The following is a 24206-nucleotide window of genomic DNA, read 5'->3' as shown; positions in this document are numbered from 1 at the left end:
TTCTTAAAAACGAAAAGGCAGAAAATAGACTTTATTCCAAAAAAGAGTTTTAAAAGATGTTAAAGAAAAGGACATGTTACATTATTAACGCAAATGTTTTTCACCGTCTGAGTTTTCCTTCTCCAAGGCAAGCACTCGAGCCAAGCTTTCGCGGATTGTGTTCAAAGCCCTTGGCCCACAGAAATCTGGCCTTGCTCATCTTCCCAAGGGGCCTCTCAAGTCTTCTGAGCCAGGCAGGAAGAAGTGTTACAAGGCAGGTGACTGCTGTGGGCCCACAGGGTTCCAGGCTGGCACCCACTGGCATTTCCAGGGAGGACCCCCGTGCAGGGCTGTCAGCTGGCGTTCCAGCAGCGCGCAGACATGGCTGAGCAGATAAGCTCTCTGAAGACCAGACATGACAGCAGATACCACCGTGTGTCCCTGGGAAGGAGCTGAGATGAAGCAGATCGTCCTCACCTTGCCAGGGCCACTCAGCCCAGGGGCAGAATCTGCGCCAAGTGCCTCACCCTGGGCTGGAAGGGGAACCACCTCCAGCACTTCCAGTCACCCCGCTCCAGGCTGTGGGGAGCGCGGCCCAGCGCACGGCGGGCCCTGACCCTCTTGGGCCCCATCCAGAGCCCTGTGGCTGCCCTGGCTGAGCAGGCCAGGCAGTCCTGAGGCCAGGGCCGGGCTCCAGCAGATCGAGGAGGAGGTTCAGATGAAGGACCTGGCCAGAGTCACCATATGATCCACACCACACGCCACATCCATGGGCTCCCCAGGCATAGTCACCTGAAAAAGAGAGGCCCAGCACACCGTGAAGGGAGGTGGCCTGGCAGGGGCCCAACGAGGGCCTGACCCTGGCTCTGCCTCCGGGTCAGTAATGGAACCGGTCTGAGCCTCAGCCACCTACACGCACCTGGAAGGTTAGCTGGGAAGGGCCATCCTAACGCCCCACACAGTCAAGGGCAACACCCCCAACCCCCGAGAGGCCGCTCTGGGCCCCTGCGTGCACCGTCCCAGGACGCAGACACCCCACAGAGGCTGCTCCCCTGTGAGGGTGACTCCCCAGAGGTGGCCACCTGCCCCAGGGGTCACCAGGCAGCTCCCTGAGCGGCTCCAGAAACCATCCCGCCCAGTCCTGCCCGCGGGGCCCACTGTGGGGAGGAGTCCTGCCAGCCCAGCGTCCTCACCCGTCTCACCCGTCAGCCCCAGGCCCAGGCAGGCTGCAGGAGGGGTGCTGACCGCGTCTTAGAAGGGGCCAGAGGCCTGGCTGGCGGCCTTGCCAACACGTTATCACCAGTAGGGCCAACCCTCCAGGTGACATGCAGACAACCCCGCAGGGTGTGGAGGCCACGGCCTGGCCTGCTGGCCTTTACACGGACGCTCGTCGTCCCACAGCTCCACAGCTGGGCCCTGGAGAAGGACATACACACACATGCACACACACACGCACGCACACACACACACACAAAAACGGTGCCCACGACACAAGCGGGATCTCCAGGCCCACACAGGCCCCCAGCTCTCCAGGAAAAGGGCACTTGCCTTTCTCCTATTGTTGTAGTATCATTGTTGTTGTTATTATTACTACTGATCTGAATAGGTGACAGTCACATGGCTACCATATAAAATGACTGTTCAATAGAAAAGAAAGGTATTACTGCCTCTGGATACCACCGCATCGTCGTCTGCCCTGCTCCCCACCTTCCCGAGGAACTGGAAACGACTTCTCACTGGTTTCTGCTCTTCCAGAGAGTCTGGGTGCAGAGCGCCAGTGGGAGTGCGGCGTCTCGTTTGAGCTCCGGCCCCGGCTCCTCCCCGGCCTCTGCCGGGCGCAGGTCCTGCGCTCCTGCCTGCATCCGACTCCTGCCCACCCTCCCCCGGGCGGCAAAGTGACAGCTGGAGACGGCTCTGCAACAGCCTGCAGAGTTTACTGAGCTTCCGAGGGGACGACCCCGGCCAGATGGCCTGGCCTTTTAAAAGCCCAGAGGCAGCAGCGTCCACGCTTCAGAGACAAGTCCATTAAGGGCTCTGGGCCGCAAGGCAAACGGACGCTAGCACCAAGTCATGCTGCCCGTCCTGCTCTAAACAAACGCCCTTAGCAAAACCTGTTACAGGATCACTGAGCAAACACGCCACAGTGCCCCCCGCCCGTCACGAGGGCCCAGGGCTGCATAAAGTGTTCCGGGCTGGCCATGGAAGCAGAAGAAAACATGCTGCCCGGGGTGACCGGCCAGGTGAGCTCCCAGCAACCTCCCCGGCCACGAGGGCGCCTTTATTGACCTTCCCCGGGGGAGGCCACTCTCCGCGCTGACCGGCAGCCGAGCGGCCGCACTTAAGCGCCTCTGTCCTCATTCCCCAAGGGCTGTGGCCCAAGAGCCCAAGGCAGAGAGGACCACATGGTCCTGGCTCACGCTGGCCCCGGGAGCCTCTCTGGGGAGAAGCAGGTGGTTCCCTGGTGACACACCCCTCAGCCTCTGAACTGAATCCAAGAGACGGCTGCCCTCAGCCGTGTTCTATCTGTGTCATCCTCAAGGTTAAAAGGAGTTTCTATTTAGACCAACTTACACTCCCATTATTGCAAAGGCAAACAGTTCCAGAAGCCAACCCCTATCTGGCCTGAAATAACTCTGAAAAGTGTGAGCAGAATTAGTGTAGGAGCAACTCTCTACACAAGGACAAGTTCCCAAGACACACGCCCACCAGGTGAAGGACAGAGGACACACACCCACCAGGTCAGGGACAGAGGACACTCGCCCACCAGATCAAGGACAGAGGAAGGCCGAGAGGAGCACTGGACAGCTGTGACCGGGCCGCCAGACTCGCCATGTCCCCACTCAGCTACACCCGAAGACACCTTGCCCGGCACCCAGAGGTGGGGCCACACCCCAGAGGGGATCCCGCCCAGCCTGTGAGGAGGCCCGGCCCTGCAGCGCACCCTCCCCCGGGGAGTCAGAACTGCCAGGGCCTGCGGCTCCCGAAGAGGCCAAGTAAGAAAAGGGCCCTGAAGGCAGCGGGTCCCCAGGCAGGGCTCCAACCAACCAGAGGGGCGCAGAGCACTGGGGAGGCATAGTCTGCAAAGGACCAAGTTCACATCGCAGCCCAGCCCAGCGGACGGCTGAGCGACTGGGAAGTCAGTGTTTACGGCCGTAGGCTGGGGGGGCAACCCCACCTTCATCAGCAGAGCGCCTTGCCCCCAGGATGGCCATCACCCTTCCCTGGGCAGGGGTGTGGCCTGAGTCCAGGCCTGTGGGGCCGCTATTGCGCAGATGGTCTCCCTCTGCACATGACCTCTCCTCCATGGCGGGGGACCCAGCTCAGGCCCTCACAGAGGAGGGGGGCCTTGGTGACATCTCAAAGTCAGACACTGAATCCGAATCTGGGCTCCACTTCTCACTAGGTATGTGACCTTAAAGAGATCACCGAACCTCTCTGAGCACCAACGTGGAGCAGGAAGACATCCTGGACGCTTCTGGAAGGAGAGGCTTGGATCAGGTGACTCAGACGTCACCTCCTGGGCCTGTGAACCATGAGAAAAGCCCCGGTTCTGTGCGTCTAAGAATAACCAGTCACTACCACTATAGGAGCTACAAACACGGTTCTAGTTTTCTTTCCTCCTTTTGTGGAATACTTTTTAAATGATGTAACATATTCCCTGCTGAAGGTAAGTAAGAAAATATAATTTTTAAGGAATAAAAATCACTTGCAATTGTTTTTTTAAGTGAGACAACAGAACAGACTGGAGAAAGATCCAACTACTCAACATCAGACTAACCTTTAAAGATTCCAACCTAGCTGATTGAAAAACTGGCTCCTGTCTCCATCGCTCTCCCAGAGCTCCAGCCCCACATCCTGGAGCCGGCATAGACCTCAGCACCATCCTCCCACCCCAACCGAAAGGAGACAAGGGGGTGAAGGAGCTCCACAGATGCCCAAGAGGAGACAGCATGTGGCCTGAGGGCAGCCGTCACAGGAACAGACTGGAGCGTCCTTGCCCTGATGGCGTGGGGGCCGGGAGCACGTCAGAGGGACGCTCGGGGGTCCAGCCTTAACAGCAAGGAGTCCGCCCACAGGCCTGGCACCCCCTGCTCCGCCTCAGAGGCCAAGCCTGGCCCGGCCACTTCAGCAGTGAAGACACCCTCTGATGTCAAACCCGACTTCACAGCTAATCTTCGCTCTAATTTGAGGAAATGAAGGCAAGTGGGGAGCCTCAAGTCACAGTGGTCATTCATTCAAAGCCCGGTTGCTCGGCCATTTCCCAAACTGCTCCCACAGAACAGAGCCCTTGGGGTGGGGTCGGGGCTCCCGAAGGACAAGCAGGATCCTGACTGCCCCACACTCCTGCTCCCGGACAGCCGACCACTGCCTGCCGCCGCCACACCTCTCCTCTCCCGGGCTGGGATCCCCAGGGGACAGCAGGGCCGCCCCATCAGGCTGGAAACAACTTGGGGGTGCACTCATCTTTCCCCAACAAGTTCAAAGCCTCCCTCTGACCAGTGTCTCTTGGAGACTGCACCGGAGGGAGGGCCAGCGAGGTTCACAGGAGCCAGGAGAGCCAGCAGCTAAGGGAAAGGCTGGGAGAAACAGCCAGTGAAATAACAAAGCACCTCCAGACACTTTCCATGGGTTTTTGACAGATAAATCTTCTTTTTAAAAATTAAAACATTTCTTTTGCATTTTTATGTGTTTTTTAAAAGATGCTTTTACACAACCTCAAAACACATTATTAAAAATGATCCTTCAAAACAAAACATTTAGGCACACATGCAAACACACACACGAACATACACAAGCATGCATGCACACGAGCGCCTGATTCTCTACAGAGACCATCTCCGGAAGGGAAGGATGAAACCAGAAGCTGCCTCTGCGACAGGAGATGGGAGGCTTATTTTTCATAATACATTTTGTTCCAGGTCCATATGTTCTATACTCAGAAGAATAAATAGCCTTGTTTAGAAGAACTTAAAGAACTGACTTAGTAAACAACGTGAAAATAAACTACAACCTAAGAAGGAATCTCCTTTCCCTTTAATTTTGAAATGAGCCTTTTTGTATAATTGCACCCTCCTCCTGAGAAGAGCCTGTATGTTTCAGTCTGGTGGCTGTGGTAAGGCACTCTAAATATTAAACATCCTGCTTTCTTTTAAATTCGCTGTAAAACATTCCTCTCCATGGGCCTTGGTAAACAGCTCCTGGCACGTCAGCTCCTTCAGCCCGACCCCCTCCCTTGTGGAGAGTGGGGACACCCGGCCTGCAGCTCACTCCTCCCTGAAGCACCCTAAGGACAGCACGAGACCAGAACCCCGGGGACCCGGTGCTGGCCCAGCTGCTGCTTCCAGTGTCGGCTCCGCAAGCATGCCCTCAAGCCGCTTGGCCTAGCCTTACCCTCCACGGGAAGTACTGGTCTTCCAGGCGACCGATTCCCAGGCACCCTCGGATGTTCTTGCCCCACACAAACAGCTCTCCTCGGTCTGCAGAGAAAGAACAACGGTGGCTTGGCTGGGGCTTAGGCTAAGGGCAAGTCTCCAAGAGAAGGAAGGGTCATGAGAATAGGCCTTCTAGAACCCGGTACAGAAAGATCAATGTTAACCTTCAATTTCTCCCCGGATTTATTAATGCTTGCTTTTGAAGGGACAAGTAAACAGCACCATCCCCAAACCAAACACGTGTCCCAGCCCAGATTCACGCAGCGTCTTTCTCAGGGGAGATGAGCACGTGCCCAGAGGTGGGCCTGGGGGCTCCTGCACACACAGCCCCCTCTGCTCAGCCCTTGCGGACACCCCCCATCGCCCAGCTGTGTGACCCTGCGCTCCACAATCCTGAGACCTCAGCATCCTCAAATCCCAGTCACACCCTGACAGAGTGAGAAGTAGGGTCATCGGTCACTCCTTGTCTGGTCTCGGGAGCATTTGGTCAAGTGACACATGGTGATGGGGCGCCTCTCTGGGCTGGGTCTACATCTGTGTGCTAGGACCTGGGACGGTATGGGGACCACCAGGCGTGTTCCTGTCCTCGTCCGGGTGGAGCCAGTCCAACAGAGAACAATAAATAACCCGAAAATGCATGATTTCCAACTGTAGCAAGTGCCACGAAGGAAGAGGACTGGCAGAGTGCTGTAGGGACAGGCCAGGACACTGAAGCCAGACTGGGGCTCTGGGAACCCCAGCCTCCAGGACGAACCCCCAGACTGGGAAGGCCCCTCGGTCCAGACTTCCTCCCGCACCAGCTTGGGGCATCCTTAGCACAGAGGTCCCATTCACAGCCCCAGCAGGCAGAAGGCTCTGGTCGTGGGAAGGACAGACACGCAGGAGCTGAACTGAAACAACCCGGCTGGCTCAGTAAAGGGCCCTTTGGTGACACACGTCAGAGCCTCTGTCCTGCCTGCCCTCCTTGGTCTTCCACCCGAGGGGGGAGTACCTCAGGGTAAACCAGATGGCCGCACGCAAATGCCAGGCCCAGAGACATGGGAGACACCCGGGTCCTGGGGCTCCTTCTACTGAGGAACAGTCACTGGCACTGGGAGGATGGCTGCTGGATTCTGGGGGAAATCTAAGTAGGATTTCATTTCAGTGTGACCCACATGGCTACATGGTGGAACAGCAGACAAAGGAATCTACCTTAGTCCTAGGTGAAGGCTGTGTGTGGATTCTGAAGTTCGTGACTCTGCACACAATTTAAGCCTTAAACATTTGGGAAATTACAGATAATCGTTACCTCTAGAATTCACCCATACCAACTCTTCTTTGCCACGTCAGAACAGCTTCAAAACGCTCATGTGACACATATATTTGCAGATGGAGGTGGCTGACCCTGCGTGGGGGGTGGTGAGGGATCACCCCAGTTGCCCCTGCTATCACTGGGGTGCCTCAGGGCACAGTCAGACAGCACTGCAGCCCCCAGCACAGCAGCCACCGCTGCTTCAGAACCCCCAAACCGAAACGCGGACCGTGACTGAGAGGCCGTGAGGACTCTGGAGCCTCCAGAGGGTGCTTATCTGGAGCGGGCCTCACGTTAGCAGGAGGCCAGAGAACAGACGAGGGGGACCCCAAACTGACTGTCCCAGCTCAGATGTTTTAAGAAAATAACTACTTGCCATGAGACAAAAAGGTCTTTAAAATTTCAAGGAAAAAGCGAATTTATAATACTTCAAAGTCATAAAATGAAATCTGTTTAGTTCAGTCTTACTTTTCAAGTCAACTAAAGGGGAGCAAGCTGACCCGACAGCCGCAGTGGTGGGAGCGCAGGCACGCTGGAGGTCTGCAGGGTAACTGGATAGCTCGTGGCTCCGTGATTGGGCAGACCTCTGAGAAAGCCTCCATTTCCGCCTCCCCTTTGATCACTCTGCCCCAGCACTCTGGAGAAACCAGGCACATCCACCTCCCGAAACCACAGGCCGGCCTGACGCATGCGCCTCCTGCACTCCAGGCTGGACGAGGGGTGGGCGTGGCCAGGGGGCCAGGAGGAAGCCCCGCAAGGTCGCTTCCTGTTCGCCCACAGCGGATGCCGCCAAACCCCCACTGGTTTCCCCCGGGCCCACTCCAGGGTCCCCTCTCCCAACCACCGACTGTGTCCTCTTGAGAAACTCACTGTAATGTTAGCCTAACCACAAACCAGATGAACCAAAAACAAACCTCCGGGATGAAAAGGAGACACATTACACAACCTCAAGCTGAACAACTTCTGGATCAGCCGCTCTCTCTAATTATCCACACAAGGGCGCCACTCCGCTGGACCGATGGGAACTGAGAGCGGCCCTCGGCCTGGGGCTGAACCCGAGAGGCAGAAGCCCGGCCAGGCCTTGGGGCCGCACGGGCCTGGTCACTTACTGGTCAGGGCGGCGAAGTGGCTGAGCCCGCAGCGAATGCGGGAAACCTGGACTCCCGGGTTGAACTCCGACAGGCCAAAGAGAGTGGGTGGAATCATTTCTGGAAGAGCGGTTTCCAAGAGGTTTGGTCCCTTCCCAAGAATTCCGTAGCCCCAGACGAAAACATGTCCTTCTCCTGGATTACAGTAAAAACAACAGTCAGGAAGTCAAACCAAGCACAGCCCTCCCTCTCAAGAAATGCAAACCACGCCACCAAGATGTGTTACATCCAGACGCATTTTTTTTTCCTTTTTTCTTTTCCCTTTTGCTTGGCAAGAACATGTTGAGATAGATACTTAATGTTTATTTTCTCCTCTTTCAAATTTGTGCTTGTGGAGGATGTCTCGCCAGCTAACCAATCTCAGAACACAAATCCCACATCTTGAGGGTGCTGGACAGGGCTGCTCCATAAATCACCCACAGACCCCACGTGAACATAGGGGAGCCTGACAAGGACAGCTTTTCCCGACATGAGCAGCAGATGGAGCCAAGTACCCACACGACTCCTGGCCAGATTCTAAAACTCGCAATGACTTTCAGGTTATAAAAAGTTTAACACTGATCAGTGGTGCCAGATGCGTAATCCCAGGGGGCGTGGCTCTCAGGATCTGGACCCTAGGCCGCCTCCTGTGTGCCCATGGGCTCTCAGCACAGTCTCTCTGGAGAAGGCAGGGCTGGAGTCTTTGGCCCAGGCTCAGGGAGAGGGAGCAAGCAAGCCAGAGGTCTGCAATCCTCAGTTCTACACTGGCTCTTTGTCGATGTATAAATCACAGCTGTTAGCCTTCTGTCAAGAACATCAGTCACCCTCCCCCTCTGTGGACTGAACTCTGATCTTTCCACAGGCCCACTCCCCACACTGAGAGCCGGACCCAGTGGACACCAGCCCTTCCGCAGCCATCCCACCCTCAGCTTCCCAGCAAACAGCCCGCAAGAGGGGCTCACCATTTAACACCGCGCAGCCTGTGCCCCCACACGCAGCCTGCTTCACCTGCCCCACTCCTGAGAAGGGCAAGCACCGGGGGACATTCACCTGCATCAGAGGAAGGGGCCACACCGTTAGGAAGACAAACCAGCAAGAACTTGGAAACACTGTTTCGTGTACAGGGTAGGTCTAAGTCCCAGTTCATTCATGCCCTCCCCTAGATAATCCCAAATACTCTACAGGTGCTGAGGGTCTAACAGGGCATGGGGGAGACGAGGGAGCAGGACACCCCGTCCCGCTCTGGGAGTGTAGTCCAGTGGAGGAGGCAGATGTGAGCCAAGATGAACGCAGGATGAACCTGCGCTGAGTGCAGTGAAGGCAGGACACGTGTCGGGACGGCAGTCAGGAGGAAGCAGCCAGGGGAGGAGAGAAGGAAACCCCAGGTCAGGCAGGTGGAAGTGCAGAGGGGGCGAGGCGCGCGTGGCACGCTCAGGAGTTTCAGCAGGTCAGGGTGGCCGCAGCCGGAAACGAGGGGGAGTATTTGCAAGATGCTGGTGGAGAGAAGGAAAACCAGACCACGTGGGACAGTGGCTGACCGCGGTAAGGATCTGGTCTCTACCCTGAGCATAACGGGGAGGCAGTAGGGGTTCCAAGTGAGAGGGATGTGACCTCGAGAGGGGAAGGTGAGTGGACGTGGGAAACGATGGAGAAGGGCCAGGGTAGGGGGATGAGCACGGATTCACTCCAGGATGTTCTGAACCTACAGTGCCTAGAGACGGCCAAGTGGCCTACCTAGCCTTCCAGCAGGCTTTGGTCTTGGCGCTTCTACTGAGGAGTGTCTTTGGAAAGATGGATTTTAAGTGCTTCAGTGACAGGCATGGGTCTTTTCAGAGTCACGGGCAGATGGAGACAGCTGGAGGATAAGGACCCCTAAGTTGATTAAAGGGGCTTACTGATCTTAGATGGCACGAGGCTGCTGGCCGGGCCTGGCGTCCGCTACCGGCTCACACGGCTCCTCTGCCCAACTGGGCTCTGGCACACCGCCCTCAGCAAAGACTGAGAAATGCTCCAGCAAAGAGCCATGGAAACACACCACTGCTGTCCCTGACAGGGTGAGGCCCAGGCCACATAAAGGATCAGGGCTGTGGTGGGCTGCTTCCAAACAAGTGACCTGTCTCCTGCAGGTCACACCGTGTGCTGTCTGCGCCCTGCCATGCAGGAAGCTGGGCTGGTGACTTACTTCTACAGAACAGACCTCCAGCAAACATGAGGGGAAGCCACCACTGGGATGAACTTGTAGAGCACTGGCTTCTGTCTCACTGACATGCTCGCTCACCCTCTCATCTGCCTGCTCGGCTGAAGCCAACTGCTGTGCTGGGAGCCGCCATGTGGAGAAGCCTGCATAGCAAGGAGCTGAGGAAGGCTTGGCCAACCGCTGTGAGCTGGCCAAGCACCAGTGAGGACGGGGGGCCCCGGGGCCAGCAGTCCATGGGGACCTGCTCCCTGCTGCAAACCACCAGTGTGAGCTCAAAGGCAGAGCCTTCCCAAGGTGAACCCCAAGAAAGAGACTCAGAGCCAAAGACCTGGCCAAGCCAGCCCTAGATCTCTGACTCACAAAAGCTGAGAGAAAATAAACATGGGTTGTTTTAAGCCATTACATGGTAGGGTCATTTGTCACGCAGCACAGGTAACAACAGCATGACCCTAGACCTGCCCCCACAGGAAGGCCATGCAGACACTGACCTCAGGCCTTGGTATCAGGAAGCCCAGTCCTTCTTCTGAACACTTTATTTGCAATTTATCTTATGAAAACAATGAATCATTAACTGACCACGTTTTCTGGGACTTCCCTGGTGATACAGTGGCTAAGACTCTGAGATTCCAACTCCAGGAGGCCAAGGTTCAATCCCTGGTCAGGGAACTAGGTTCCACATGCCACAACTAAGATCTGACACAACCAAATGAATAAATAAAAATAAACATATTAAAATAGTAACCGATGACCTTTTCTTCTGTTTCAGCTACTAGAAAGTTCAGGGCCTAATCTGCAGCCACTTCTAGCCAGTGTGTCAGACCACAGAGAACTGAGGATTATCTTTGTCTGATTAGCTGACCTTTATCCCTTTCTTTACCTATTAACATATTTAAAACTCTTCTGTGTGTTGTCAGAAGCTTGATGATATTAATTTAAGTCCTTATCACTTAGAGACACAATGATTTATAAAGTCTAGGATTTGCTTCAAAATAATGTAGGACAGAGAAGTAGATGGAGTTACAGATGCAACAGAACTGGCCATTAGGTGTGTGGGGCTTTTTGGAGAGGAGGGTGGGGGAGGGTTAATGAAAATGTTCTGGAATTAGATACTGGTGACAGTTACACAGCCTTGTGAATATACTAAAAACCACTAAGCCATACAATTTAAAACAGTATATTATCTATTTTTTTAAACGGGCCATTAGTTGGCAATTATTGAATATGGGTAATGGCTACATAGAGATTAATTATGCAGTAAGGCCTACTTTTTGCTTATATTTGGAACTTTCCTTAATAGAACGTTTAAAACCCTACTGCACTGTACGGACGGTGGCCCCCTGCGGTGACGGCAGGGTCGCGACGGGGAGACCCCACATGCCAGGCGCCGGGGCTCTCTTGCGTGACCTGGGGGCCGCACGGCGTCTTCATCAAGGGGCACACACGCTGGACGGAAGCAAAAGGCCCACTGGGATGTCGCAGGATCATGTGTAAACAGCCTCACTTCCCCTTTCAGAACAGGACAGGGCAGACAGACATACTCAAACTACTGCTCTAAGCCAGGACTAGCTTATAGAAGTATTGATAATGAAGGCTTTTGAACCTAAGCTTTCTTTCTAGGCTCCAAAGAGATCGTCAAGCACTCGGCCCCTTGAAGAGGCAGCCTCAGGTCAGGCGAGGCTACACAGCAGTCTGGACATCTCCCCTTGGTGACGGACCTCTTCTGCATGTCCTTAATACTACTTCCAAGCCCCCAGCCCGGGCTGCCAGTGACCGCGTACCTGTGTGGAGTCAGTGACAGAGGCCAGCTGCAGGTACTCAGAGTTGCCCCAGCCGAAGAGGCCACCATCAGCCGACACGGCCAGGCAGCAGTCCCCGTAGGTGGCCACCTGGACGACATTCACTCCGGCCAGGTCTCCCCCCAGCTTGGTGGGCGTGCTGGTGATATTGTAGTGACCCAGGCCTGACACAATGGAAAACTGTGTTACTCAAACATTTGCCTTGACTTACTATGTGCCAAACACCGTTTTAAGCACTTTACAAAGATCAACTCAGAATCCTAATCAGTTCCCCCTGCACGCTGTACAACTTCCTGTTCCACGTTCTCTAAGAGGAAAAAACATCATAGTGATTGTTGACACGTAAAACCCTTGATGTTTCCTAAGTCTGATTCAAGTTAGAAACCTTTTCAAGATGAAACGCCACCACACAATGAGCCTACCAGACCTTGTATACGATATCCAGGCACAACTCGTTCTATTGCACTTTGCAGATACTGCACTGTTAACAAATTGAAGGTCTGTGGCAACCCTGTATTGTCAGGTGATGGTTAATACTTTGGAGGCAGTATTTTTTTATTAAGATATGTACCTTGTTTTTTTTTAGACATAATGCTATTGCACACTTAATAGACTACAGTATAAACATAACTTCTATATGCACTGGGAAACCAAAGTTACAACAAGCAATTCCTGAGGCACTGCTGGGCTTGGGAGAAAATAAAGGAAATTTATAAGAGCCCATGCAATGTCAACCCCCCACGCCATTCCCCCAAAACAACAAATAGAAACTGGCAAACTGGTGTGGTAAACAATGAGCCAAGGAAAAGATAGGGCTTGCCAGGAGGGCAAACGTCACTACCAGCTCGGCGATGGAGGGTAACCCCTTGGGCAGCAGATGAGGGAGACCCCAAACCACAGAGCCCTGCTTATACTAGGTTTCCTGCAAGGAGCCCAAAGCAGTGTCGGACTGGCAACACCCTCTGGGAACAGGCAACGCAAAACCTATATATCATCTTTTGTATACACAAAGTATAATCCATATACTAAAAAAGATTTTTAAAAATTAACTCAAAATGTTGAAGGGTTATTAAAGAAACTGGATACGGAGATAGAAACTGCTTTAGACCTGATGGTCAGGGGGGCCTTCACTGAAAAGACAACCTCAAACCAAGGTCTGCAGGATGAAAGGGAGAGTGAAGAAGAGCATGCCAGGCTGAGGGAACAGCATGTGCAAAGGCCCTGCAGCAGCAGAGGAGGGGCTCCCGATCAGGGTGCAGGGGGACCTCGGGGCTGGACTCAGAGCCTGGCAAGCAAGGGCAGTGAGGCCACGGGACAGCAGAGCTTCTGGAGTGGCGCCAGGAAACTAAACCAGGGTTCTCTCCAGCACTGAGACTTTCACCTCACTCCTTGGTCTGTGCTGTCAAAAATGTATCAATTTCATTCTTTTTATAAAAAGCTGATTTTTAAAAGTTACTCACACCAAGATTTGAAAAAATAAAAAGGAAGCTTCAACTTTACAGATACTAAAGAAATGCACACTTTAAAAACTGGCACTGGGATTAAATTAGGACACTTAAACTGACAATAATCCCTGCTAGAGGGCTGATGATTAAATCAGTACTTCGGTACACTGCTGACGTCAATATAAGTCATTTCCAACACTGAAACTTTTGGAAAGCAACATAACAGTATATCCTGAAAACAATAAAAATACTCGAATCCTTTGACCCACACCTGGGAAATTCATCCCAGGGCAACAATCCAAATGAAGGGAAAAGCTAGACATGTATATGTGACAAATGTCGTATCTGCAATGGCTACTGCACCCCCCACCCCACCCCCACCAAAAGTATGCCTCCTGACTACAGGGTAATGAGTAGCTATCTGATCAAATAACTAAATTATTAATTCACCTTATAGTACACGAATTGGATGCTCTATCATACAAATATTAAAAACTGTGCAAATTATACCAACGTGGGAAAATGTTTCAAGTAAATTTAACAATAAAACAGGCATATAAAAATCACACCTCTGAGTACCATAAACGATGTTCACATATGAATAAGGACAGGGAAAAAACATGAGTCAAGGGACAAAGATGATGTGTTGAGGTGGCGGGATGATAGAGGATTTACACAAGGTTTAAATCTTAAATTTAAGGTCCTCCCTTCAGACAAACACAGAACACAGAAAGGTAAGCTGCGCAAGGATGATAAACCTCCTCTCTCATTCCTCTCTCCCTGAATCACAATCTTCTCAAATCAGTTGAAGCCGAGCTCCCATTAGGGGGCATTTGTCTCTGAAAAGACTCAGACTTGTATGGTGGGGCAGCCCCAGTCCTCCATCCAATCCAGGAGCCGGGGCTGAGGGGAAAGGGAGGGGACACGCGGGAAGGGACAGGAGAGGGAAGGGCCGGATGAAGGCAACTGTGCCATCCCCGGGGAGGGGCCGGGGGAGGAAGGGACACTACCTGTCTGCCCGTCCGCACCCCATCCACAAGAATACACTTCTCCTTGATCCGTCAGGAACAGACTGTGGTCCTGACCGCAGGCGACCTACCACACAAATGGAGGCGAGATGACTGGTGAGAAGAAATCCTTAGAGCCCCGCTGTCCTGGCCCAAGTGCCCAAAGCCAGGCACCACTGCCCACCACCCCGGAATGCTGCAGGGGCTGGGTGGCAGGCTGCCCCGCCCTGCTCCACGGCCAACTCTTTCTCAATCCAGCACAGCCCAGCCTGTGTCTCCCACTCCCCTGAAACTGCTCTGGCTAAAAACAAAACGGTGCCTCATGTCCTAAGGAGCGAACCCAAGCGCCCCTCCACCCCACTCCACCCCAGGAACCATGGCCTCCTCCAGAAGCCCTTCCCTCCTTCCAGTCCACCCCAGGTAGGAGTAACAGATCTCCTTCTGGTGCCCTCATAAGCGCTTTCTGTATACACTCATTTACACAGTTAAGTATCTACTGTGTGCCAGGCACTATACCGTGGATGAGCATAAAATGGTCAGCAGGATAAAGCAGCCTGGAACGCAGAGCTCGAATTACACTCTGACACGCCGGTATATAACCTGCCTCTCCCCAGAGTGTTACTCACTCTCACCAATTTTTATTAAACTTTGTATCCCCACAAGCTGGCGTAAGCCCTGACCTAGAATAGGCTGGCAACAATGCTTACCAAAATAATTTATTAATTCAGAAAATCACCGTAATAGTTTGCCATCAGCTCACCCAACTTTCACCCTTTCAAAATCACCCCCGGGTGTGGGGTGGGGGTGCAAGACCAGTGGTCCTCAGCCCCCATCTCTTACCTGGACCACCTGTCCATCGAAGTCCTGCATCCTATGAACTCTGTGACTTTCACTACAGCCAGGAGAAATTTGGGAAGAAGCATGGTAAGCACTGGGTAATTCCAGCCCCTCTCGTCACCCCAACCGGTGGCCCCCACATGCACACGGTAACGTCAGGGAGATCTCAGGGTCAAATACAAGGAGAGGGAGGTCTGGGCATGAAAGTAAAACAAAATCCTTTGGTGACTTTAATATGCTGCAGACTTCTGAGTGTAATTTAGATCTACCAGCATAATATGAGGAGCTAGAGGGAAATTTTTTTAAAGATTAGCAGAATTTTTAAGTTAATCAGTCTGGTGAAAGCAGCAAATGAAATCAAAGACATTCCCACATCAGACAGGGCTCAGGCTCCCTCCCTCCCACTCTCCACACCTTCCGGGGACCTCCCACTGCGTTTTATGACTCTGGGGTCTCTCACATCTCACAAGGTGTTTAACACTCCACACAACCTGGGGGAGGGGTAGCAATTTCAGGAACTCACCTATAAATTTCATTCTCGACCACCTTTCTTCCACACTGCCCGTAAGAATTATTCCCCATGCTGAAAACTAAAGGATAAAACGCCAATCAAATGAGCTCTGCAGGTCCTGGAATCCTCAGGACTGGGAGGAGAGTCTCACATGCGGTTCTAGTGCAACCACTTGCCCCAGCTGCCACTCAGCCTCCTTCTCCAACATTCCCAGCCTCTGCAGGCACCCCTACGGCAGTGCTGGAGTGCAGGCCGGCCAGGACAGCTCAGGCCACTGTTGCCATGCCTTCTGCCTCCCCACGTGGGCCCTGGGAGTGCTTCTCAGGAATGCTACATGATGAGGTGAGCACATCTCGTGGAAGGAAGGCCTCAGCAACCCCATTCCCTGGACCTGTCACAAGGCTGCCCTCAACGCCAAGCCTCCCCCGCTAAAAGAGCTCCTAACACCACCTTCACCATTTCCTACAAAGCATACTGAGCCAAAAGAGTGAAATTTGAAAACTTTAGTGAAGTTGACCTTCCCCTGGAAACAACCGCTCTTCTGAAGAGGGCCGGGGGTGAGCCAGGAGCTTGAACTAGGGAAACTCTCCACCCCCACCCCATGTGGAAGAACTGTCAGCAAACAGGCTCCTCTCAGTACAAGAGAAAAATCCACCTACACACACACACACACACACACAGTCTGGCGTGTCAGCAAACAGGCTGCTTTCAGTACGAGGGAAAAAACCATCTACACACACACACAGAGTCCGGCTTGGTGGCTCCAGGGCTAAGGAGAAGTAGGTCATGATCCGGTGCGCGCTATCACGTTTATAAATACAGACCGAGATTTCCCAAGAGCCACAGAGGGCAGAGAACATGCAAGAGTTGCCAAGGTCGGCCCCACACCGCTCTCTTGAGCCATCCCACTGACTTGCTCAGGAAATGCCAACAGCTTCACTAACTAGATGGGGCCCAACCCCAAGAACCCCTTCAGGCCCGGCCGCCGGAAAGCGGCCCCCACTCTCCCACACCCCCGGAACACGTCCATCACCTCCTTCGCCGTCCGTCAGGACGAGCGAGTGGGCTCTGCCACAGGAGACCTGCAGCACCCGCGTCTCCTGGGGCCTGTCCAGCGGCAGCGGCACGGGCGAGGGCTCCAGCACGTACTCGTATCCCTCGCTGAAACGAGAATGCGCAGGCGCACACGCGTTACACGGCCCGGAGACGGACGTTATTGGCAGAGCGGAGAGAACTCCAGCCCCGCTCCCTGCCCCCGGCGTCCATCACACGATGAGTTACTGTAAAGCATACTTAGTCCTATTAAAGAAATTTCTTCCCATGTCATTTAAAACCTGCTGGATTTTTTTTTCTTTTTTTGGCCACAACACACAGCCTGCAGAAATATTAGCAACCAGGGATCAAACCCACACCCCCTACACTGGTAGTGTGGAGTCTTAACTGCTAGACCACCAGGGAAGTCCCACCTTCTGGATTTTTAAGGAAAGGAAAAGCACTTTCTTCCTGCAAGCACCATTAGAATTCATCAGTAGACTGAAGAATAGCATATACAGTATGATACAACTTAGAGTAAAAGTAAAAAGAATACATAGATGCATGTGCTTCCTTCCATATGCACAAAATCTCTCTAGGAGGATAAACTGGAAACTCCTGACATATGTTGTCTTCAGGGAGAAAAGCTGTGTGGCTTGGAGGACAGAGGTGGAAAGCAGACTTGTCACTGTATATTTAACTGCGCCTTTAGGATTCTGAAGTATGTATGTTATCTATTCAAAAAAGAAAATTTTAATATTTAAATAAGCAAGAAAGGGAGGAAAGTGTTTTAGAAGGCACCCCAAAGAAGAATCTTATTGTTCTTTATAATCCTACTGGAGAAGCCAGATTGGCCTACATAGGGAAATCCTACAGTATGTTTTGGGCTTCCCTGGTGGCTCAGACAGTAAAGAATCTGCCTGGAATGCAGGCGATTCCTACCTAGGTTGGGAAGATCCCCTGGAGGAGGAAACAGCACTCTACTCCAGTATTCTTGCCTGGAGAATTCCATGGATAGAAGAGCCTGAGGCTACAGTCCATGGGGTCACAAAGAGAGGGACATGACTGAGGTATAACACTTTCACTACGGTAGGTTCTAAACGATGAACTTCTGAATATTTGTAACAGAGGCTGGAGTTAAGATCTGCCAATGTCCTGGTTCTCAACCACTCATGACCCTCCTCTTTTCTCCCATGAACCCCACGTTTAAAAACATTTCATTTACCAAATATATGGCGTTACCATCATACATGCCTGTTGGTATTCACTTGTGACTGATACAATTTTCAAACAGAGCTTTTGATCAGCATGGAATAACTGTAATTTATCACAAGAAGATGATGTAACTCTAAGCTAAACCAAAGGCACTGGATAACGCTATTAGTGTAATACTGTATTTTAAAATACTAAAAACTTCACATCTCCTATTACTATAGTCACTGACCCCTAAGGGCCTGGGAAGCAGCAAAGACATAACATTTGAAGGGAATCGGAAGTGTTACAGCTCTCGGGGAATCTGGCTCCACTTCCAGCTACCAACTGACAGGAAACAAAGGACAGCAGAGCACGCCACAGAGCGCCACAGGGATGCAATCAGCAAACTCCAGCCTGGACGCTTCTACAGGACAATCGCCATGATTCCTTCAATAAATAAATATCAAGGAGAAAAAGACGGACACAAACGCAAAAGACTTTCAAAAGTCTTACCAACCAATCAATGTCTGGCCTTTATCTGGACCTTGATTCAAATAAATTTTTAAAATATAAGCCTAATGATATTTATGAGATAATAGGCAATTTAAACACTGAGGGGGAGCTCCCTGGTGGTCAGGATTTGGCACTTTCACTGCTGTGAAAGTTTAATTACCCGGGGTTTAATCTCTGGTCAGGTAACAGATCCTGCAAGCCAAACAGCACAGCCATAAAAAAAAATAAAATAAACACTGGATATCTGATGATATCAAATGACTATACTGCTAATTATTTTGGGTGTGATAATAGTATCTTTTTTTTTTTTAAGAATTCTTAATTTTTTTAGATATGTACTGAAATATTCATGAAAAAAATCAATAATGTTAGGATTTGCTTCAAATTTGTTGAGGGGGATGGTGGAGGCTGAATAAAACACGACGAGTGAGCTGATGACTGCTGGAGCTGGTGGCAGTACATGGGGTGCGCTAGACTCTTAGTAATGTGGTATCTTGCAGCTAATAAAGCCTTCATTACTAATTTATAAAAGACTCCCAATATAAAATTAAGTGAAGAAAGGCAGAAAACAAAACATATGCTGTAATCAAAATTATATTTTTAAATATATTTGCATATGAATAAAGGAATAGGAAAAAATGGGGGGGGAGGCTTATCCAGTATATTTCTGGTAATTACTCCTTTATTTAAAAAAATAAATGCTTCTTATTGTACTTATAATTGATTTACTACTGTCTACTTATAAAGCTGTCATTATAAATAATTAACGTTCTTACAATTCAAGTTTCGAATACCTGGAATCAAATCTCCATCTTAAGGATTTCATTGAATTTTTCCTCTTAGACCATATTGTAGGCACTGCAGAATATTTCAAGTGATCTCCAACCTAGGGAAAAAAGGGGCATCTCTTTGGGGCCAAAAAGAATACCTTTACTCATCAGCAAATGCTCCTTTGCCTAAAGTTTCAATGTTATTACCAAACAGACTGGAAAATAATCTGGTCTAGATGGTTTCAAACAACACTTTAAAGACTCCCATCTATTTTGTTGCTATGGTTTGGTTTATGAAACCATTTTCTTAAAAATCAAAGAGTGCCTTTTCAGACCACTCACAGCAGAGAGAAATCAAGGTGAGAATACTTACTTTTATCTTTCCGGCTCCTGTGAAATCCAAGCTGAGAATCTTTGTTGAGCCCCATACCCCAAACTTTGGTAATATCCTTGGTTTTAGAGGACAGCAATGTGAATCCATATCCACAGGCGGCAGATGAAATCTGAATGGAAAAAAAAAAAAAATCCCATAAAGCATTGACTGATATGGGACATAAGTTTTCCCAGCAATAAATCACAGGTTATTTATCCATTTCAAGAACCACCACTATTACTATAGCAACTAACACTTACTGGAGGTTTACCATGTGTTAAGGGCTTGATATGCACAACCTCATTTAATCTTGTCACCCAGTTGTCTAGGTATCAAATGATCCCCATTCACCAAGACATAGTCTCGCATAGTAAACTTGAAGACTACCTTAGTTTTAGTTTGAATCTTGGCAAGATCAAAGGGTTGACCACTGGGTAGACCTTTACCAGCTGTGTAACCTGAGACAGACTACTTAACTTCTCTGTGTCTCTTTCCCTATATGCAAAATAGTTAACAACAGTGTCTCTCCTATAATAGTTAGGAGTAGTTGTGAAGACTAAATGAGTTAATATAGTTAAAACTTTAAGAGTAAACAGTACCTGGCTTAATGTAAGAGCTATATAATGTGCTTATTATTATTACTAAGGGTAGTAATAGTAGTATTTGGTATATAAGAAATTCAAACCTCCTAGAGATTAGGTACCTTGCCTAAGCTGTCTGATTGCGGAGCGCATGCTATTAATCCTTATGCTACAGTGTTAATAGTCTCAAACCACTACTTCCATGAAGAAGAATTAGTTATCACAGCTACCATGAATATGACACACTGACTGATCCCCACCTTCAAGATCAGATAAGGAAACTGAGTCTTCAGTGGGGCTGGTAACAAACCAAAGGCAGCCTGGCTTTAAGGTCAACTCCCTTTCCACAATACCCAGAGCAGCCTGAGACAATCCTGGTTTACACCTGATGCCCTAAAGTTCACTCTCAAGCAAATGAGAACACATCGCATGGTCACCCTAACGTTCCTCCATTATCTCTTGGCTGTTTATAGTTTACCGAAGACCTATATAGTTGATCTCAGAGACTACCTGGAAATCTAACCTGATCCTGATGAAAATGCTAGCTTACCACGATAATGAACAAACAGGAGTGTTGTTTTGTTTTTACATTTTTTAACTCCAGCATATCTTGAAGAAAGCGAGCTAAATATTTCTTTTTAAAGTTGATGACCTGTTTAATCGAGCCATCCAAAAGTTACAGACCCCTCCTTCTGCCCTGTGACACTTGCTCTCCTAACACTCACATGGAGCATACACAGATGCACCACTACATCAGGAAAAACGGAAAAGCACCTCAGTCCCCTGGTCTCTTGGAACGGCTCCACCTCCAAGGAAATGACCCACTGGGGAGGCCGGATACAACCCCTGACCACACAGCAGGAAACACAGAAAACAGTTCTGAAGCCGCTGCCCAGCACACGATACGATTACTCTCATCTGTTTGTTCAACAGCCAACAAATATTTGGGTAGCACCTGCTATATTATTAAATCTGCCAGTATGTGAAAAGGCATTGAACAGTACCTAACACAGAGTCAGCATTAAGCAATGTTTGTTATAATAAAGCACCAGAAGGGGACTTTCCAACTCTGGTGGTGTAAAGAGGTTAGCTAATCTTTCCCCCAAAAAACAAGTAAAAAACTGGAGAAAACTGGAAAAAAAAAAAAAAAAAAAAAAAACCACAACCATTTCAGGGCTCCAGAAGTCAATCAAAGGCAAACAAATCAAGAAATTACTCACAAAGTGCTGCTAGACCTACAGGCAAGAAATACCAGGGTTTGTAGACTTCTTGTCCGGAGTTGCTCCAGCTAACCCAGCTCAGTCGGCACAGGAGTTAGAAAAGGGCAGCGCTGACAGTGAAAACCATCAGTTTTGTTGGTTAGACAGACTTAATTTGCGGTAAAAGGTGAAAACTCATGCCCCACAGCAAATTCAGCAGGAAACAAACAAGGAAGATTCGCGATTCACTGAGTCTGAGGTTGCAATCCTGACTCCGGTAAGAGGAGAAATGTAACAGGCAGGTCCTAGAAATGAGAGTCACAGAAAGCTCTTCACACCTGCATGGCTGACAGGGAAACTGCACAAGGAGCTCCCAGTGGGAAGAAAAGCTGAGGCCGACTTGAGATCAGGCTGAACTTTGAATGTGATCCCCAACCCACACACAGAATCAAAGTGGAGAGCAGAAGACTTACTAGCTCAAGGTGTCTGAGCACAGCCTCTGCCCAAATCATTGGCAAACGCCAAGAAGGCTGACTTAAAAAAAAAAAAAAGGACAGTTGGGGGAGGGGGGCGGAACAAAACAAAAACACAAGCAATGTCAGCAGCCACACACAGCAGAGGAGACTGACGTCCTAGATTACAGAAAAGTTAGTTGCTAAGTCTGTCCGACTCTGTGGCGACCCCACGAACCTGCCAGGCTCCTCTGTCCTTGGGATTTCCCAAGCAAGGATACTGGAGTGGCTAGCCAGCCATTTCCTCCTCCAGGACCGCATCTCCTGCATTGGCAGGCATATTCTTTACCACTGAGCCACGAGGGAGGCCCACATACCATACACAAAAATTAACTCAAATGACTGGCTCACAGACCAAAGTATAAGAACTCAAACTATGAAGATCCTAAACAAAAACATACGAAAATTATCTTTGCAATCTTGGGATGGGCAAAGACTTCTTAGATATACCAAATGCCTGATCCACACCAGAAAACCTCATCAACTGAACTTTATTCAATTAAAAACTTTTGCTTCCTGAAGGACACTATTAAAATAAAAAGAAAATCAAGAACTGGCAGAAAATATATGCACATATCATATATGCGATAAAGCACCTACATCCAGAACACATAAATAACTCTCACAACTCAACATTAAGAAGTAAACCTTTCACTGAAGCTTAATAATCCCTGTTTACGTGCTCCCTATTTAGGGCAAAAGATCATGTGTTATCCTTGACAGAAAAGTCAGAAGCCAAAGCGGTCCAATCTGCTTCTTTTCCACCGCCTACCAAGATGTCCACAACCACACCAAGCAAGAACCTATCCTAAACATCCTTTTCTGCTTTTCTATATACTGGCTGCCACAATAAGGCGCCCTCCAGGAGCTGTTCTTTACTGCATCTCTTCAAGTCTGAGTCAACTCACGGGCCTCCTGTGCAACCATTCCAGTGTGTTTAGACCTTTCATCCTCGCTGTCATTCCTGTTACTTCTCCAGTTAACATTTCCTTTCCGAGCTATTCACCGACTCCAACCGGCCCACATTTTCTCAGACCTTTTGAAGTCCACTTAAGTTCCGTGTCTCTATAGGAGGTTTTCTGAGAGACTGTTTTCTTGTATTTAAGGGCTTCCCTGGTGGCGCAGAGGTTAAAGTGTTTGCCTGCAATGTGGGAGACCTGCGTTCGATCCCTGGATCGGGAAGATCCCCTGGAGAAGGAGATGGCAACCCACTCCAGTATTCTTGCCTGGAGAATCCCATGGACAGAGGAGCTTGGTGGGCTACAGTCCACGAGTCGCAAAGAGTCGGAACCGACTGAGCGACTTCATTTTCACTTTCCTAGCAGAAGAACTTCTGGGGTCTAGCCCGAGGGCGAATCCCTAAGTACCGAACACCTACGAACCTTGGGGCAATGGGCCCGTCCCTTAACCTCTCTGAGCCTCCCTTTCCTCTCCCGTAACTGTGGCAACGACCCCGGCTCACGGGGTGTCGCGAGAATGACGCGAGCCGGACACAACACCCTCCCCTTCGGGGAGGGTCGTTCTCCCCGAAGTTTGTCCACCCAGAGTCGCCAACCCTCCAAGAGGGTCTCAGGAGGAACGGCGAAGACTAGAGAGCGGCACCGAGGGAGGGAGGGAAGAAGCCGCAGTCCTCACCTTTTGGTCCAGCTCCAGGCGGTAGGGCACGGGCTGGATCCTGCGGCGCGGCCGCGAGCCGGCGCGGGGCTGGGGTCCGGAGCCGGGCAGCACGAAGGTGGGCACGCCCAGCGCCCCGGAGAAGCTGAAGCCCCACACGAAGATTCGGTCGGCGCGAGTTGCACGCTCACCCACGTACTGGAACACGGGCGCATCCGCCTCGGCCTCCGCCGCCTCGCGCCGGCTCCGCGAGCGTCCGGCCGCTGTCCAGTGTCCGCGGCCCGGCCCCAGCCCACTCAGCCGGCGCCCCAGCCGAGCCACCGCCGCCAGCGTCACCACCGCCATCCTCCGTCTCACGCCTTAACAGCTCCTGGGCGCCGCCATATTGGTGACCCTTGACCTTACGCCCCGGCGGAAGAGCCTGCGGCCTCGTTTACTATTGGCTGAAAGCAAAGGCCTTGAGGGCAGCCGATGGCTGAGGGCGAACGGGATGGCTGGGCTGGACTAGGCCGAAGCCGGTATCCGCCGATCCTGAGAGATCCTGTGGGATCCGTCTCGGCCCGACTTAACGCGCAGCCTTTCTTCGGTCTCCCGAAACCACCCTGAACTCACTCACCTTCCCCCACAGCGCACGTTTGCTGAGCACCTTCCCGCCCCTGGCGAGCCCTTTCATCTTACAAAGGCCCTTTGCTTTTCTGGCAACCAGAAGTAAAATGTTAGGGGTTGCCCGCTCTGCACGACTCCAGCGTAGTGCTCCCCCCATCCACTGTCCCTGTCGTTTCTTACCTGGCCTTGT

General features: G+C 50.9%; 1 protein-coding gene across 1 annotated transcript; it reads right to left on the bottom strand.

Moving 5' to 3' along the window:
- Positions 1–23815, bottom strand: RCC1L (RCC1 like). Its single transcript, XM_027526935.1, has 11 exons — positions 23432–23815; positions 19501–19634; positions 16656–16783; positions 15635–15701; positions 15115–15166; positions 14278–14362; positions 11805–11986; positions 8792–8879; positions 7812–7985; positions 5371–5456; positions 1–771 (listed from the first exon to the last, which is right to left on the bottom strand). The coding sequence occupies exons 1-11, from the start codon at positions 23753–23755 to the stop codon at positions 694–696; spliced, it is 1398 nt and encodes a 465-aa protein (XP_027382736.1). The 5' UTR covers positions 23756–23815; the 3' UTR covers positions 1–693.
- Between the last annotated feature and the right edge of the window lie 391 nt (positions 23816–24206).

This window comes from Bos indicus x Bos taurus, chromosome 25 (genome assembly GCF_003369695.1).
Source record: "Bos indicus x Bos taurus breed Angus x Brahman F1 hybrid chromosome 25, Bos_hybrid_MaternalHap_v2.0, whole genome shotgun sequence".
NCBI lineage: Eukaryota > Metazoa > Chordata > Mammalia > Artiodactyla > Bovidae > Bos > Bos indicus x Bos taurus.
Note: the sequence above shows the minus strand (reverse complement) of the source record. Positions and strands in the feature narration are given on the sequence as shown.